The sequence below is a fragment of the Bombus pyrosoma genome, linkage group LG3 (genome assembly GCF_014825855.1).
Source record: "Bombus pyrosoma isolate SC7728 linkage group LG3, ASM1482585v1, whole genome shotgun sequence".
NCBI lineage: Eukaryota > Metazoa > Arthropoda > Insecta > Hymenoptera > Apidae > Bombus > Bombus pyrosoma.
Genome location: NC_057772.1, coordinates 468,844 through 488,423, shown reverse-complemented (window position 1 = coordinate 488,423; position 19,580 = coordinate 468,844). Strand labels below are relative to the sequence as shown.

At 37.7% G+C, this 19,580-nt stretch overlaps 2 protein-coding genes and 1 long non-coding RNA gene across 6 annotated transcripts in view; 1 reads left to right on the top strand and 2 right to left on the bottom strand.

The window, feature by feature from the left end:
• LOC122565716 (ras GTPase-activating protein raskol) overlaps positions 1 to 13,692 on the bottom strand; it is a 259,030-nt gene extending 245,338 nt beyond the window's left edge. The window contains exons 1-2 of one of the 3 annotated variants that reach the window (XM_043721976.1): positions 13,612 to 13,692; positions 12,394 to 12,975 (exon numbers count right to left, since the gene is read on the bottom strand). In XM_043721976.1, coding sequence (XP_043577911.1) covers positions 12,394 to 12,442 — 49 coding nt within the window. In that variant the 5' untranslated portion in view covers positions 12,443 to 12,975; positions 13,612 to 13,692. The remainder of the gene's footprint in view (positions 1 to 12,393; positions 12,976 to 13,611) is intronic. The other 2 variants (XM_043721977.1, XM_043721982.1) reach the window with 2 other exon arrangements.
• An 11-nt stretch (positions 13,693 to 13,703) lies between these two features.
• On the top strand, positions 13,704 to 19,473 carry LOC122565723 (protein ROP). Of its 2 annotated transcripts, none has more exons than XM_043722001.1 (11): positions 13,704 to 13,791; positions 15,096 to 15,392; positions 16,103 to 16,206; positions 16,689 to 16,837; positions 16,983 to 17,198; positions 17,263 to 17,361; positions 17,437 to 17,644; positions 17,748 to 17,996; positions 18,110 to 18,300; positions 18,374 to 18,528; positions 18,597 to 19,473. In XM_043722001.1, the coding sequence occupies exons 1-11, from the start codon at positions 13,764 to 13,766 to the stop codon at positions 18,656 to 18,658; spliced, it is 1,758 nt and encodes a 585-aa protein (XP_043577936.1). In that variant the 5' UTR covers positions 13,704 to 13,763; the 3' UTR covers positions 18,659 to 19,473. The 2 variants fall into 2 exon arrangements, with proteins under 2 accessions (XP_043577936.1, XP_043577934.1); XM_043721999.1 differs by lacking the exon at positions 16,103 to 16,206 and adding an exon at positions 15,683 to 15,786.
• Positions 13,852 to 14,950, bottom strand: LOC122565748. The gene is made up of 3 exons (XR_006316267.1): positions 14,717 to 14,950; positions 14,294 to 14,659; positions 13,852 to 14,220 (listed from the first exon to the last, which is right to left on the bottom strand). It is a non-coding gene; the product is annotated as an uncharacterized LOC122565748 (long non-coding RNA).
• Positions 19,474 to 19,580: the final 107 nt, after the last annotated feature.

Genomic DNA, 19,580 nt, shown 5'->3' with positions numbered 1-19,580 from the left:
ATTTATATGTTGCGTTATTAATCGAGGATACATTCGAAAAATGGCAGCGAAAGTACAATGACCGATACGAACCTCAAACGCCCATTTTAATCATTTTCATGGCCGATCTAAAAGTCGGGGGACAAATTCGAGTCTGTTTGAAAAATCGAAAAAGCAGACGAACAAATTTGTAACCTACAAATGAGCAAATTAAGCATATATAATATATAGTTAATCTCTAAATGATACGTTAATACTAATAATAATATCCATTTATTTTTCCCTTTCATCGCTTTATGAATTAGCGAAAAATAATTTGGATTAAAGTTGCAAAATTCTGCGACTTGAGAGATCGCTATAAATTTTTACACAGGGTTCGCGTTGCAAGCAAAGTTATATGCCACGTTTATTTAATTAACCCAGGAGAAAAGCTTTAATAAAGACAATCAGCATATCTAATAGCATGCATCTAATAGCGTTAATCTAGATGTATGAAAGGTGCAGGACGATAGCCATGTTGTCAGGATTAAACAAAGGTAATACGGGACGTCGAAGCAAGCCAAATTACACAGATAGTTCCCTTCGGGAGCCGCATTAGGACGAAGGGTAGCGGATTTTCAAACAAACGTGCTATCATATCATACAGCTGGTATAGCTGATACGTATCCCTGATGCTTTCCACAGAAACATTCGATTTAACATACACAATACACGCTTGCAGATTCGTTTTGGCATTCCTGTGCGTCGCTGTTATTTTGAATTGGACGCGTACGAAAATTATTTTGCCATACATACATACATACATACATCTTTTTTCGTCGAATTAGCCAGTGGAATGTGCGAAAAACTTGATCGAAAAGCTGGAAATTTCTTATTACGATGTTGAATTTGCTTAAGATTTAAAAACAAACAAAGAATAACGAATGAGATCTGCGTTAATCCTTGGAATATCTAGTCAAGTTGAATAAAAAAAAAAAAAAAATCACCGTTTCTCTCGCTATGCGTTAAATAAAATGTTAAAGCATCGATGATACTGTACAAAAAACCACTCTTCGTTCTAGCCATTGTCTCTACACCCACCCCCTACTCCTACCCCTGCCCTCTGTATCAACCATAAAGCAACCTTAAAATTTGTCCAAGCGCCATGTATATCGCAGACTGACAATCGATCGAGTTTAAAATTTCTCCTAAACGTTTATTAAAGAGAGGTAAACTCTCGCTATAAACTCCAACACTTGTGCGATAAATCACCTCGTAGTCTGACCATAAATATAATAGTTGTAACGAATAGACTGTGTACTCGAACGACCAAACGAAGGAGGAGAATGTTTTATATCATCATCGTCAACAACGACCGATTCTGCAGTGCCAACAATTAAGGCACAGTGCTACGATAATTTATCGGTAATAAATTTTTCCATAATTCGAGGCAACAGGGCTGCAGCATAATTGGGTCGTAACGTAAGTACAGCCTGTCCCGTAGCACTGCTGCGCGCCTTTCCGTTTGGTAATATTCTTTCAAGCAGCTCCCTCGTTTGCGATAAATCAAATCGCAGGATAAAACATACCGATGAAATTCATAATACGATTGTACGAAACATGTGAACTGTCGGAAAAATAAAGTTTTACGTTATATTCGATCGCTCGATCGCTCGATCGCGATTTAACTGCACGATGAAATTGGTGCTTTCCATCGGCGGGTGAAGAGTCATTGAAAATTGCGACGGCCTAGTTTTTGCTCGTTACAACTTCTTCTGGAATAACGTTGAAAAGCATCGATGAAAAGTCGAAAAAAGCTCGATTTCCTGGTACCCTAGCCTGTCTTAAGATTTACCGCATACAGATCTTGTATTTTTTCGTTAAATTATACATTTTCACGATTATTCTTTTACCGCCTTTCAAAATCAAACATTCCGACAAAATTGATTACATGCTCCGTTCGTAAGACAAACTTGGCCCATCCAATCCTGCAAAGATTTTATTAATTGCCACGCTACAAACGGCCACGTGCAGTGAACCCATTGACTGCGGCACCATCTGCGCCTATCTGCGACTATCTTCGCCTATCTTCGCAAACAAAGGAACGCCGTTTCCGAGTAGTTAAACGTCGTGTCTAACACTAGTTACAAAAGAAAATGTATATCTGATCAAGAAACATTTCGGCTTGTATCTCTTCTATTTCTCTGAAACATATCGAAACAGAATTGCAGCTATCTAAATGGATTTCACGCCATTTTCCACCGATCCTTCGACATAGTGACAGCTATGCGTCATTCGCGGTTTACACGTACGGCCACCATGTATACGTATGTATGTGCTCATATGTCGTGCAACGTTCGAAGCACGTGTATACACGAGTGATTGCACGTGGTTAAATTAACATTTGACGGACAATCTATCGCACAGTAACAGACACGCGAGTAAGGGAGCATCTAGGACACGATCTTTCTACCACAGAGAAAATCTAAAAGCACGTTTACACCCAAATTGATATCGACAGCTATATAAGAGACATAATATACTCGGACTTACAGATTGTCGCTTATTGTGTCTGTTTTACATATATATTTATGTATATTGTATATTGCAATAAGATTCAACAGACGAGAATCGAACGTCTCGAAAGGAAACACGTATCAATGACGATAAATAAATGGCGAATAAAATGAAACGAGCGATTCAACTTTCAACTCCAATTAACAAGTATCGATAATTATTCCACAGCTGTCCGAAGTATAACCGAAATGCCAGGCTCGTTTAAAACACGAATCGAGATCCTCGAGGACTCAAAGAAACGTTCGTGCGCATGGCATGACAAAAATCTTATTGTATTCGCTATAAGAGTAAGTTTTGCCTCGTAGCGCGAAGATCGATATGCAAATGTATCAAGATGTTCATGTACCGGAGCACTCGCGCTTCGGTTTCACTTTAGCATGACTCACGATCACGTTACTTTATTTTATACGGACTCGCGATGAGTCATGTGTAATAGTCTTTGACCAAAATTTACGTTACTTCGACTTCATTTTAATGAGATAAAAAAGATGATCACCGACGTTTATGTATCTTACTTTTCGCTGTAACAGTTGAATAAATAAAGTTGCGAGTGAACAGTTATACGATAAAGGAGAGAATATGTTGTAAAAAGAATGTGAAAAATTTATAACCATCGGGCGATCAGAATTTTATGATTAGTAGATAGTCATATATGTTTAAGAATCTTGCGTACATGCTAAATCGAGTCGTAAAAACTCGAAGAATATGTACTTTGACAGATACATGCACGTATCATGAAACGTACGTTACTACGAGATATTAACAATACACAAACTTTTCAGTTCATTTATTATCCGGTGACTTTTTTCTTAGCGACGATCGACTACGTTTTCGAGTAAAAATTAAATAAGTAGGATAACGATAAGAAAGCACAAGCAGCGTTTCATTCGAAAACGAATGTTGAATAAAAAAATATTTGAGGGACAAGTGTAACTCTATCCCGAACCTATTCTAAACCTAGATAAATCAGACTACTGATCTAAGGAACTGATCTCTAAAACTAACTGCAAGATCGAGTGGTTTTACCTATATGTATCGATGAAATTACTCACAATCAGAACGTTGATCTTGACAAGATATAAATCGATGGAAATCGACGAGGCTATTCCTTACAATTATAATACTAATAATACTATAACGCTAATAATGCGATAATTAATAAACATACCCTTATTTCTAATCACTTTTAATATTTAGGTATCTATTATCTAGGTAAAAATTATCATGCTACATTTACAATTTATATGTACAATTATTCGTACAGTTTAGTTTCTTATTAACGTTGGTTCGACGGGTCGATCCTCTGACGTTCAATTTCGACGCAAAGGCTATTCGTGACATTGCAACGAGACGAGAAGGCACCGTGCACCATTTCCCACCGTGACATCGTCAAATTTGTAATTAACTTAATGAAAACAAGCCAAACATGCGCGAAGCATCGAACGAGACGTTGGCGAAATTTCATACCGTCCGGCTTGCGGGCCATCGCACCTGGCAGCCCTGCGTGCAGCTATTAAACATAGGCACATACACATCGGTCGGATAGTTAACCATAGCGCGCGAATAAGTTTCGAGTAATTTCGGTTCGTGTCGAACACGAAACGTTCAATTAATTTCTTGTCGTCGTTCCTCGCGTATCCGTAGTACGTGCTGTATCTGTAGTACCCGGCTCGTTAATTAACTTCAACGTCCGCCCCCTCCCCACCATTACCTAGTCGTCTATCAGGATGCAAAGTATCTATTAGCCAGACCTATCCTTTGCCTTCGTTGGGTAATAAACTCGGATAATTATCGCCATTACGGTGTACGCGTGCACCTTCGTTCGGAGTTGACGACGCCGCGCCGGTACCTGCTTCAAGAACGGTGTTCGAAAAACGCTTCAACATGCTCGAGATGTCGCGATCGCGACGCAATTAAAATGCACGACGCGTTAAAAATGCACCGAACCTGACCAATTGTCGGATTTTGTCGTTGTCTTGTCCAATCACGGCCGATCATCTTTATCCGCCGTATATAGCACTTTATATATATCTTTATCCGCCTGCCGATACGCTTCGTCTCCCTTAATGATTTTTTGCGTACAGACGGCGCGAGTCCTGGTAATTGAAACGGCGCGAACAATTCCATAGACAACAAATTGCTGATCGCCAGGTTGGGGAAATGGACAGGAAGGGAAAAGAGCAAGAAAGAGAAAGAAGGAACTAGAAGAGGTGAGAAACGGAGAGACACAAAGGGAAGCAGGAGGGGAGCAAGTAAGTTGGACTGGAGACCAAATTGTAGAAGAAAGAAGGATCGTCTGGCTGAAGAAATGCTTTAGATACACAGCTATTCTAAAAAGCAAAACCATTCCGGAAGAAACGTAATCGATCGCAAACGATTTTAACCCGGCTATAACTTGGTTTCATCTGGAGCGCATGTGCGCGTTAAGTGTCCTCTTGATTTTTAAACGAGGCAAATGCTCTCTACGTGACCGATTATTGCATCGCCTTGCATAGCGGGTTACCTTCAAGCGTTCCATGTTTATCCCGGACGCTCATGCTCTCTCATCGCAATTTCTTTTATCCATCTATCCGTTTATCCGTCTATCCGTCTATCCGTTTATCCGTCTATCCGTCTATCCGTCTATCCGTCTATCCGTTTACAATATCTAAGTGGTTTCCTTGAGAACCGACTGACGAGCGTCGCGATAGACGAAAAGAGCGGCGAGTGTCGTTAAACGACTCGGAAAAGCGAACCTCGAGACGATCAGTGCGGAGGTTAACGAGATCTCGATACTTTGCACAGTCTGTTCACGTCGCAAAGAATCCTCTTGCTGAATTACCACACCTTGTCCAATCTTTTCACGTAAGCAAAGTACGCGCACGCGTCTTTCTGCTCTATATTCATTCGCACCAAACGATTCGCGGCTGGACCGCGATCTCTCTCGGCATAAATATATGCCGTGATGCGAATGTGAATGATATCCATGCACGAGTGAAACCAGCCTGGTAAATATCGTTTGACAGGGACCAGCTCTTACTACGACTGCTACTATGTATCTCGACGTGACGGTTCCTCGATTTGCATAAGATGCCGTCGTAAATCATCGACGAATGGTTTGGCCCGATCGTAACGCGCGCGTACTTCCTCGTAAACGACGCGTAATACCGGAAACGCTAGCAAATTATTCGTCGTAGCTGTCCTTCGGACTGGTACAAATTGACCGTACGAAACTGTATCACAAATCGGACGAAAAGTCTGTCTATTTAATTGTACGTGCATCTGCATTCTCGTACTTGAAAAATATCGTTCTCCTCGTTATTTTCACGAATTGGAAATTATTACCGTAAGAATTGCTTCATTCTTAGATAAACCGCATGATTAATAGAGTACTCAATTCTCCGTTTACAGAACACCTAGGCAATCTCTTTTTCGTCCTTTCGAGAAACACGGTAAACAACACGGCAAACAGTTTTTAGCAAATGGAATTTTTCTCTCAATTTCTATCAAAGATTCCACCTGGCCAGAAGACGAAACCAGACAGATTGCAAAACGTTAGAACATCGCCCTTACCGTTAACATCGATATAGCAAAGATTTTCGAAGATTATGCGCGTGTATTTGTATACGTTGTAGCTAGATTTTCTTTCTAGTTGGAAAATCGAATGGTGTTTTACAATGTAGCGAATTTACATCGCAGTTAGAATCTGCATCTGTTCGTGAGACGATTTTGTCAATGTGCACGTGTGAAAAGATCCAGCGGTAAAAGTTGATTCTTGTTGCTATTCGCACAACTTTTTCAAGCAAACTTACAAACTGTACAAGATAAGAAGAGTTATTTAAATCGCGAACAAATCTTGCCACTATCGGCAATGCGTTGGTATTAATGGCGTAATATAAAAAGCAACGACAATAAAACCAGTTTCATAATTGATAGAACGATCCGATTCTTGAAACGTTTACGGTCTAAGAAACTATTTTGAAACGTCTACAAATTCGTAACAAAACTCCTCCCTTCTTCTATTATAAGCAGAAGCAGCTCTTCGAAGTTTACGATAACAAAAGCCTGTTTCCTTTCACATTTCCATTGGTTCCCGGCTCGTACCGTATATCGCGAACCTTTATGGCCGGGCTGGACATCGTACGCGAGTACGTATCGTGAAATTAAGAAAACTGAAGGCCGTGTTCGCATTCGAGCCGAGAACGGATTGAGTAAACACATTAAACAATTTCAACGAGGTAAAGGATAAGTTAACCGCCTCGTTCGTCTCGGTTTGCCTTTGTCAAACTGCGGCGCGGCGCGGCGCACTCATTCGAAAATGAAGCCTTCATAATTCTATGTAACTTCAAAATTATATACTCGTACAACTAATACATTTTTGAAATCTTATATATATCATCCAATTAACAATGTTCCATTATATCTTACCAATATCGATTTACCTTTCGATCGATTTATTAGGTTCCTTCGATATACCGATAGACATACGTAAACTGTTTCAATAACAAGTTTTAATCGAAACAAGAATCGTCCGAACCATATACATCTTTTTCGCAATTGTATAATAGTTAAATCTTAAATACCGGGAAACTATTCGCAAAACGCGTCCGAATGAACGTCAAAGTCGAGTTAGGGCATCAAAATCTTTTATAATCGTAATCAGAGGCTGGTACCAATAGAGTTCATTGTACGCCGTCACCGACGCGACGTGACTTCCGTTTGTACCTTTGTAGGTACGTCAGAAGCCACGTTGCTGAAATAACAGAGGAAGGAAATAACGGAGGAACTTGGAGATAACGTCAGAAATTTCCAAAGTCGAACCATTGTCGTATCGTCTCATCCAAAATCTCATTTTCCTTTCGATTTGCCGCAACGACGCGACGCGACTTTAAGTAACCGAAAAGAAGTTGCTTGGAACGAATGCGAGACTGATCAGTTACTTCTGATAGAGGTGATACAATCGTAAGAATAGATACGCGTATTGGTCGAAAGTTTTGCATCTAGAAATAAGAAAGATCGCGTAGCATCGCGCGAGACAGTGAGCGGAGAAGGGCAGCAGCAAACTTACCACCAGAAACCTTGGCGCTATTATTTCAAACAGAAAACCAATAAAACGTCTGCGATAGGAGATTTATCGAGAATCCAGAAACATCGGAATCGTATCTAACATAAACGCAATTGAAATACGCGCCTACGTGGCGCTCGAAACCAGAAGACAGCAGCGACTATCTTTAGATTTCTATATCAAACTGTCGGAAATTAGGTTTTTCCACGTTTGTTACGATCCACGTCAGCCGTATTGATCTCGATCGTTGATCTACGCGATGAGTCGAGTAACGTAAATCGATCGAAATATAATATCTACAATTTCGTAATGCCTTACACCGAACGCAAACCTCAAAATACTTCCATTAGTAATAGCTTACAACGTTTTACAAATTTTCAAGTGAAATTCATACTGCAATTTTTAGTAAACTGCTTAAAGTTAGTAGTTTCCGTATTAGAGTTTCCGTATAATGGAATAACTTGAAATGCATCTGCTAAATTGTTTACATTTTCGCAAGAAATTTATATATCGTCGAACGATAAGGATATTGAGCGAGCAAATGAACAGACACTGTCAATTTCAAACTATGCTCGGTAGTTTGTAAAATTCTCGTCTAGGCGGTTCCATTCGATCGCGTTTGTTTGGTCAATTAAACCGGTATCAAACGAGTTTGAGAGATCGATCGAGAAAGTCGTTCGAATCGGTCGATTTATCGTACACCTGCGCCTAACATTGATGTTGCAATTTCTATCTGTGTTATCACAATTGTGCCCCTACGATACGTAACGTATAATGCGATCGATAGGCCAAACAAACACAAAATGAACAGGCAACGACGAAATTCTAGATAATTGAACAATACTACGATAAATCTGGGAAATTTAGTTGCATTCGACGCGATGACGCGTTAGCTATAACGCGACTTGACACGAATATCGTTGATATAACGATTCTATCGTCAATCCCTTCCTTTTTAACACCTTTCAAACACATAGTTTTCGAATTGGGATTTTTTTTAAGAACAAACAACATTTCTAACTACGCAAGACTGACATAAGAATTAAGTTAAAAGTTATTTAACGTTTCAAATGAAACTCGATGGTAATAATAATCATCTTTGGCGAAACGCAATACGATTGCACGACAAAGAGAAACAACTATACAGATACAAAATACAAAGTACAAAATACAAAATACAAATTAAAAAGTTACAGGAGTGTGTCAATTTCTAAGCGACGCGCCGCGCCCGCGTATTTGTCTATACGTATAATCCACGTACATACGCACGTAGTACATACTGGTGAAACACTCGTCAGTATCGTAACGTAAAATTAATCGAGCGCTCGTGTGATTTGAAAAGTAAGCCAACCAATTGCAATATGCTCGCGCGTAACAATGCCCACCTATGCTTGCCGATGAATGCAAAAAGCGATAATTCACGCAGCAATTTCGTTATCCTGTTAAATAATGTAATACGGTATCTGTGTCAGCGCGGGCCGATTTTTTCATTACTCGAGCGATATCAACGTAACGCGTAGATATAACCGTGCGTTATAAAGCGACTGTTGCAAATGTCAGTGAAACGTTCATTTACGAAACCGGTACGCGTTCGCGTAAATACAAGTACATATTTTGTCACACGACCGATCAGGATTATCCAGTTTTCGCCTATACTTTTTCAATCGATGCACGTTTATCACACGTTTATATATTTTCCTGATCCGTTATGAAAATCTCTTTAACGTACATGATCGTTGGCTTTCACGTTAGCTCGATCTCATCCGTATACGTGCGATTCACTATTTTTAGATTTTAGATACAAATAAAAATCTCGTAAGCTTTCAAAGTATCTGAATATTAGGCCAGGAAAATTGAAATTAATTTAAAATTTCGATACGATCGATACGAGTGACTCGTGGCAAACTGATTAAAAAAACCTATTCAAAAATACGGAAATCTAATTGTAAATTCCAATAAAATAGCAATAAACGGGATGTATAAAAAGCACGATCATCAAACGTGAAGGAAAAAATCGTTGGGAATTGGTTCGATTGATTGGTAGCTGAAAAGAGAAGAAGAAAGCTGGTGGTATCTAAGCGGTCGCGAACGGAGTGCCGCGCCGCGTCGTGAACCCGGGTTCAAGCTTTACGATCCCACTTACAGCTGGACTCGTCACGATATCATTTATTAGGAACACCAATGCAATTACACAATGAAGTAGTAAAGGCAATAGTCGCGATAAACCTGGCCTGTCGATTCGTTCGGAAACGCGGCATACTGTATGCATGAACTTCGGACGTATCGGACGTAGTGGGCATCGAATCGTTATAAATCATATAATAAATCAATTATTTATGTGCTGCTCGCAGAGAGCAGCGTAACGTATTTTGCGCGCGTTATACCTATAAGTCGATCATCGTAGTTACTTAAATTTATGATCATCATACTCCAATGCTCTCACCACATAGCCAAATATAACTCGCGATCGCGTGTGCGCTATCTTCGCGGTGTATTCTTTTCGTTTCACAGAAGCACGCTCGCGTCGCACGACAGTATATAAGATAAATGAAAAGTGAAATTTCCATCCTTCGAGTACAACCGAGAAATCAAATATATTACAAGTGTAAAAATTTACACTGGTAATGAAACGTTATTTTATTTATACTGTACTGATGTTACAGCATTTTAGAGATCTAAACTCTCCATTCGGAGATGTGGCTACACGCTCAGAGGTATTATCATAAAACTGCGCTACACACGGATTAACCTCTAATCGGAAAAGTTAGGACTGCACGATATGAGTATCGTAGATCAAAGAAAGAAGAACCGTACGAAGCAAGTACTCCCTGACTTTAGTTCATTGTAAAGAGATAAACACGCGCTTCAAAAATGAGTAGATTCGAACAACGGATGTGTACAAGATTCACGGTACAAGAAACGTCCATTCGCTGGTCGATCGAAAACGAGAGGACAAAATAGGTATGTTTTTGTTTCCATTCAAACAGGAGATATCGGAAAGTGAGAGGAAAAAAAGAAAAAAAGAAAAAAGTCAACGAATGATAGGTTTAAACGTGGCTCTGATGACTCATTCGGGAACGAGGTCTTCTAATTGTTTCAAGCACCGTGTAACGAGCAGTCGTTCAACGATTCATCGACGCTGGTCCACCAGACGCTCGAGCCTGGCCTCCTTGCGAAACACGCGACACGCGCCTCCCTCCATAGCGATTTAATTGCACCTAGCTCGATACATATTCATCGCATGTGTTTTAAAGTTTCGACGTCAACTATTCCGGCTCGTTTGGGAAACGCGTTGCCGGTAACTGGTAACTCGGCCTGGAAGCCAACTTTGATGCGGAACAGACTGCCAAGGTCGCAAAAATCAAACATCGCCTCATCCTATGGAGATTGATGAAAAAAAAAGCTTGACGACGTTAGCGCTCGTGCTATTGCTAGATGACTATCGATAAATGCCATCCAAGCATGTTTTCCCGCTTGTTCTTGCTTTCGTTCCATCGATTTAGTTTCCTTCGTTCATACGCAGAGTAAATAATTGTGTAACTGATCGCTACATACTCGCTAAAAGAAGCGAAAATCGCAACATGAAAATTTACGGTTACTTCTTCTATCGTCTGTAAATGTTTGATAGCAAAATTCAAAATAACGTGATACGCATAATGTACGATAACGCGGAAAAGAAAGCTTAAAATTACATATTTACGTACACAAGCGTTAACAATTTTCCACTGGGCATTCTGTATGCACGTGTCAATAACGCTCTATATTCCGAAACGTATGTATCTGTATATTTGCATACACAATTATCCCAATTCTAAGCTTATATAATTTCGAATTTTCAAATAATTTTATATCTTAATAAGTCATTTAATCGGATAATCTTCAAAACTATCTACATTTAAGTAATTAATTTTCCACGCACTATCACGACTACTCGAAATACTTACAGTCTTCACATCCTCAATCCCTTTCTCTTTTACGTTTTCATAGATATTCATTTGTTCGATTAATTTTTACGCCCTCGATGACCGCAATATCATCCCCCTATATTTTTAAATTTCAAACAAAAACAATAATTATTGGACAACCCCGTTTATCCTTTGGTCACCCTGTGACCTAGAAATGGGCGTTGGAATATTACGTAACCCGACACTTGCTGCCAGTAACAACAACTTCAATACACGAATTTAATCGGACTAGTGAAACGCATAGTTTACCATGTGTCAGATAAACAACTTATAAACAATAAATGTACCCTACTCGAAATAAATGAAAAGTTTGCGTGCCTAAAGGATTGGTGGTAAGATAAACGAATGCTAATACGAAAGAGACATTCTTCGGTTGGGAAGAAGAAGAAAACGTTCTTCGTCTGTCAACTTTGTTTACCGAGAGATAAACGCTGAGAGCCTACCATGAAATACAAAGTATAGGATATTCCTGGGACGTTAGACGTTACACGTTAGACGTTAGACGTTAGATGTGAACAGGGGATTTCCGTACGACCAACGATGACAGGCTCCCACTACGCTTGTTGTTATGCAACGAAGCGTGTGGACCCGGCTGAGTGCCGGCTAGCGAAATGAGCGAAATAGCGTTCTCGTGCGGCAGAGCGCACGTGCATCTCCAAGGTTCACTGTACCAGACACTTTTGTACACACAAACGTACATAACCTCCCTCCTCGTTCCTCTCGAGAGTCATTCGTTTAATTTTATCCTTTCCTCCCCGTTATTTAGCAAGAAGTCGCGGAACCTCGTGCATACAAAAGATTTGCTTTTAAAAAAGAAAATCGAAAGATAAAAAGAAATCGTACACTCACCACAGACGTTCAGCCAGCCCTCGACACGGCAAGGATACTCCAGTTTCATCGTAGATCGTTGCAGCCGAACACCGAGTGCCAAAGATATACCACACAAGTACACTCGTCACATAAGAAAACGAATGGAACAGCCCGTAGTCAGGACGTGCTATCACTGTTAAACAACATCCGCGACACACATTCTCCCGTACATTGACACGATGCTAGAGAAACCGACGTATTTTTGAATCTGACACGGGGACGCGCGCACACAAAACAATATACGAAATCACGAGGAAAGTAAACGTAGAAATGCCGTTTCTCCGACCGCGAGCATGCACACTGTCTGCCGCTGTGCGCGCCTTAACTGTCTACGCGCGATCCACGCACACCGGCGAACAAATCCCAACTAACTCAACAAACCCTCTCACGTCCTCGTTGTACCGATCTTCTTTCTCCTTCTCTCGCGTGTCGCTTCGTCGCTAGCCCCTCTCGCTTTCAGGTGGTGCACTCGCATCTCGTATACTCTTTTCGCATAATTACTTCCACTGTTTTCTTCCTTTCAACTAGCAATTTCTCTTAAACCATCGATTCGTTATTTCCCTACAAAAAACATTAATAGATCGAACGTACGTACCTTTTCAATTGACATTATTCGATAATAGATACGAAATTCGATTTTCGAGATAAATTCATGTTCCATGATTCGATATATCGAAAGTACGAATTAAAAGAACCGACTTTGCTGACATCTTAATTACAAAAGCCGACTACAAAAATACGACCTTTACGATATCTTAAATATATCATAATTTTACCTAACAATTATGATCGATAAATATTATTATAATCTGTTATAAATATTATTATAATCTGAAAAAATAGTTTCCCATAATAATATGCAACGTTCGATATTTTACTACGAACCATTTAAGGAACTTTTAGCATTATTCTACAATTTTAATTCTTATGTTTACTATGTACACGATTATATACATATAGGTAGCTTTATATATTTTTATTAGATTGATCACAAACGTTTTTTTACACACAATATCTACACGATACACGATATTTTAGCTTGCCCACTGTCAAAGTATTCATTGCCAAATCCACGTTAAATTACACGAAATCCTTCTTCCTTATACCACTTCTCAAATACGAATGAATTGATTTACACGAGACAACTAATTTGACAAAATCTGTTAATAAATAGGATAATTTTTATTAAACACTTACATTAGCAATAGCGGTCCAATCTCAGTGTCATCGATTCGAACGAAAGAACGTTACTATAGATAATTACCGACTATAAGATAATTCTAGAATTATCTATTCGTTCGGTTCTCAACGCCACCTAGCAAGCATATCTACAGTCAGTCACTAGCAAAATGGCGCTCAAGGGACAAGTTGGTCAAAGTGAGTAACAAAAAATAATGTAACTCCCTGCGATATAAGCAAAATTTTTTAATTTCTTTGTATTGTAATATTGAAACAATCTTGCAAATTTATTTTACATAAAGGTCATATCATTTCCATCACTGTCAGAATCCGTAACCTCCAAAAGGGCGTATATGCTGTGATGATTTCATCGTTTATGAAGCGACTGCTACATAAAAATGTCAAACTTATGTGTTTCAGAATCGCGTTCCACTCAAATTTCATATAAAATAGAAACTTTATTGCGCAAAGTAACATCATAGGCTGTTAACACGCATACTTACCAATCTCCTAATCTATTGATTCTAAAGGTTTACTTTATTCATATTCTATCTCAATAAATATTATACTTTAATGTCATAAAATCTAAAGTCAATCATTTTTATTTTTGACAAAACGTGTTTTCATCTAAAATGCGTATTATTCGTAAACATTTATGCTTGGACCTTTATTATTTCTATCTAAATACATAATAACTTACAAATTTGGTAACTATGGATATCCATGCAAATTGTTAAAATCATTTTTAAATACAGTAGACTGAACTATTTTAAAGCGTTCCATAAACGTTTCGTAAATTTGATACCATTTAATTGTTTTCTAAAAGAGCTCCAACGTAACGTGCCTTTCGATCGTTTCACTGCTATTACTAAGATAATATTTATTTTCTATAATCGAACGTCGCAATATCTCTCATTAAACATTACCAACAATTACTATGCATCGTGGAATTGTTGAGTCTATTATCGATACAAGTCTATATTGAATAATCTAATTAGTAAACCAATTTCGATGATACGATGAAATCCAAATACTCGTAACGTCCAATTAACGAAGGACTTTTCTTCTGAAATAATCATCAATGTATTTCTATCCTTTTTCTTTCTGTCCATTTTTTACTTACCACGTATTATTCGAAATGGGGCTTCTTGTTCTTTAGATACAATCCTGTCTAGCATGACGTCATCGTCCGTGAGAACGATCAATACACGTTGAGAGCGCCAATAATTGTCAAATAATTACCTACACTCAGATTATTACTATTTTGACAAATATGTCTTACACACGTGTTACGATTTTTATTGTTAATTTGTGTCGTTAAAATATTTTCGTTGCATTTTTCATTAGATATATGAAAGTATGATGAGCGATGTTTTATTGCGTACCAATCGAAATAGAACTGCAATCGAATGATCTTCAGGCTATTAAAAATACGTTCTTTGTATTTAGCGATATATATGTATTATTCTGATTCTTTCTTATCATATCATTTTTCCTTATAGAGATTATGAACGAAGTGATTAAACAAAAGAAGACTGGAACAAGTGGGGTACAATGGCGTATTTTGGTAGTTGATCAACTGGCCATGAGGATGGTATCAGCGTGCTGTAAAATGCACGATATCAGTGCTCAAGGCATCACCTTGGTAGAAGATATCAACAAAAAACGGGAACCGTTACCTACCATGGAGGCGATCTACTTGATCACACCATGCAATTCGTCTGTCCAAAAGTTGATCGAAGACTTCAGTAATCCTACTAGAACTACTTACAAAGTAGCTCACGTTTATTTCACGGAAGGTACGCAGTTTCGCACTTCCCACATTAATTATATGGCAAACATTGTCATAAGAGAAACGGTTATAAATAATCAAGATAATTTCATTCCTATCTTGGTCACCTTAATATTTTCTGAACACGTTCGTTTTATTTCTCGCGTACACATGAAAGTTCATTTTCGATTTTATGTTTCTTTCACAAGATACACGTTTAATAAACAGGAAATTGAAAAAAAAATTGTACGAGAATGGACAGTCCGGTACATTCGATTTCGGTAATCCATATAAGATTCTAAGTATATCTCTTTACAGCATGTCCCGATGAGTTGTTCAAAGAATTGTGTCTCTCCCTGGTAGCTAAACGCATAAAGACACTAAAAGAGATCAACATCGCTTTCATACCGTACGAGGAGCAGGTAAAGCAAGGAAACCGTAACAGAGAAACCGAATGTTTGATAACTTTACGTTTTCCGTGGTGATGGGCACACATTCACCAACATATACACAAACAAACACATATCATCATATCAACGCCCTTTACAGACACCACCCTATTCACAGCCATATGATATTTTGAATCACAGCCTACCTTCCGATTTTTCGACCAGTGATTATGACAATGTTAACACAATTATTTGACTTTTATCCCTTACTCGCCTATTTTGTACAGTACTCACATACATATAAAGCACGTACTAACGACGGAATGCATTCATGCTTGCACGCGAGCAGTGTGTCCGGAGGAGCTGTTCAATGAACTCTGCAAGTCTCTCGCCGCTAAAAAGATCAAAACCCTGAAAGAGATCAACATCGCTTTCCTGCCTTACGAGTCGCAGGTGACGAACAAAAGAAAAAAACTCGTAGCTGACTAGTAATAGTTGTAATCGTGATAGTTACTATTTCTAATTTTCTCAGTTTCGATAAACAGAACTCCTATATATGCTTCAGTTCTTTATTTTACGGGGTAGAATGTAGGCGAAAGACTTCTATTATTACCTTACGTGTATGTTCCTGTCTTTCCTTTCGCGATCAAACTTTTCTTTTTCTTTTCAATGCATGCAATTACCGGCCCTGTTATTTATTGTTATTTTATTAACTATTTTTCTTCCTCAATGTGTGTGTGTGTGTGTGTGTGTGTGTGTGTGTGTGTGTGTGTGTGTGTGTGTGTGTGTGTGTGTGTGCGTGTGCGTGTGCGTGTGTGTTTATGTGTTTATGTGTTTATGTGTTAGACTGCCTTCGGAAATTGAAATAAAATTATAACTTAACAATGTAACAACCAATGCACAGATAATATTAAAACGAGTACATAATTAAATAGGTTTTCTCTTTGGACTCGCGTGAAACGTTCGCTTGTTTTTATAACGCTTCCTTCTCCAACTTGAGAACAGCCAATATGGAAAGAATAGCTGAACAGATCGCGACGCTTTGTGCTACTCTCGGAGAATATCCATCAGTTAGATATCGAAGGTACAATATAATATATATTCCTCTTCTTTTGCATTGCCGTAATGATTAAAATATTTTTAGTTCAGCTTGAGTTTAGAATTCGATCAAGTGTTGGATTAGTTCTTCATTGGTTCTGCATTATTTTAAATATTCATTATTCCCACAGCGATTTCGATCGAAATGTTGAGCTGGCACATATGGTTCAACAGAAATTGGATGCTTACAAAGCGGATGAACCGACTATGGGCGAAGGACCTGAGAAAGCACGCTCCCAATTGCTTATCCTAGATAGAGGATTCGACTGTGTCTCTCCACTGTTACATGAATTAACGCTGCAAGCAATGGCGTACGATCTGTTAGATATTGATAATGATGTCTACAGGTAAATGTAATATTTATTATCATTAATCTCAAATGATGTTTCAATATATAAAATTTTTTATAAGATTCGAAGCTTCAGCGGGGGTACAAAAGGAAGTATTATTGGATGAAAATGACGATCTATGGGTAGAGCTTAGACATCAACATATTGCTGTAGTTTCACAGTAAGTAAAATAACGAACAAATTTATTAAAGGAAACGATGCGATATCATTTACAAAACATGTAATTTGTTTCTAGGAATGTTACTAAAAATTTAAAGAAATTCACAGAATCAAAAAGAATGCCACAAGGAGACAAACAGAGCATGAGAGACCTTTCACAAATGATCAAAAGAATGCCACAGTACCAAAAGGAATTGAGCAAATATGCAACACACTTACAATTAGCGGAAGATTGTATGAAACGTTATCAAGGGAATGTAGATAAACTGTGCAAAGTAGAACAAGTATATGTCACATATAATCCGTTTTTTTTTTTCCTTTTTTTTTTAATTTTCATGTTAACTTATTCAACGAGTACGATATATACTATATATCATGTTTTATTAGGATTTAGCAATGGGTACAGACGCTGAGGGAGAACGTATTAAAGATCAAATGAAAAATATTACCCCGATTTTACTCGACCAAACAGTACATCATTTAGACAAATTACGAATTATTGCACTGTATGTTATTAGTAAAAATGGTATTTCTGAAGAGAATCTGAACCGCCTAGTTCATCATGCCCAAATATCTGCCGACGATAAACAAACTATAGTAAACATGGCAAATCTTGGTATCAATATAGTTGTAGACGTAAGTATTTTATTTTGACAATTATTAACAAATTATGTATTCATTCTCCAAATATATATACTTTTACATGCTTGTTGTTAAATTAATACCAATTTATCATGTTACACTTATAGGGTGGAAACCGCAGAAAATTGTATACCGTACAACGTAAAGAAAGAATTACAGAACATACTTATCAAATGAGTCGTTGGACTCCAGTTATGAAGGATATTATGGAAGATGCTATTGAAGATAAACTTGATTCTAAACATTTCCCCTTTTTGGCTGGACGAGCAGCAAGCTCGGGATATCATGCTCCAACTAGGTATAGTAAGAATCTGTACAGAAATAATGTTAGGTGTTAATATTTTTGTAACATTATTGTAATTTACTTTTAGTGCAAGATATGGACATTGGCACAAAGACAAAGGTTCGCAAACCATAAAGAACGTACCACGACTAATCGTTTTCGTTGTCGGTGGTGTTTGTTTCTCCGAAATACGATGCGGTTACGAAGTTACAAATGCTTTAAAAAATTGGGAAGTGATTATTGGTGAGTATATATTAAAAGTTTTCGTCTAATTAAACTTGTTTCAACACTGAATTATCATTTTACTTCAGGATCATCGCATATAATCACACCAAAATCCTTCTTAGATGACCTGAGTAAACTTCACGTATAAAGAAACTTTCATGTTGTAAACAAAATAAAGACACGTTCCCGCATTCCTAATATGCCATTAGCTTCGGCTCCGTCAATAATAAAAGCCACGAAATATTCATGGATGATCTCGAATTACAATTAAAGTATAAGATAAGGAACATACAGTCAATTGTTTAAGTCGAGTAGTTAGTTAGCGACTAATTAAAAACATTGAAGAATGCGAAGAATGGCATGTCATAAATATCATATGGCCAGAATGTAGATGACGGCAGGAGGAAAATATATCCGGTGTTAAGTGCCTGCACGTGGCCTGCACGAATAAAAAATTAATATGGAATGAATAAATCTGTTGGCAATATCGATGCTAATCGTACGGAGATGCTTAATGGTAATTTAGGCTCGCGATTGTCTAGCTCGGATATCGTATGTTATTCCATGTCATATTGTCCCTTTGTTGATAATACACGTTTAGCAGAGAAATTTGATGTATTGTAGTGGAGAATCGTGATATTCGTGTTCAAGTTTCTCGTTATTAGTATCTTTTTTATCTCGCGCTTCAAATGCTATTCATTGTTACATTATGATAAAGAAGACATAGTCAATTTTGTTTACAAAGTCAGTATTTCTTCTTCAATTCATACGAGAATTGAGTATATTATATATATATATATATATATATGCTTTAGTCATATTGATTTCAGTAAGACATAATTTAATGAAACTATACGATGGCATTGATATTTATTTTATAAGTGGTTAAAGCTATTAAAATATCTTTAAAGATACAAATGTTTAAGTATCTTGCTGTACAATAAAGCGATAGATATACATTTAGTTATTTATTATACTTTTGTTGTATTATCGATTTATAGCTAAACAAGTGCATTTCAATGGCATATATATATATATATATATATGTTATATATATTATATATATATAT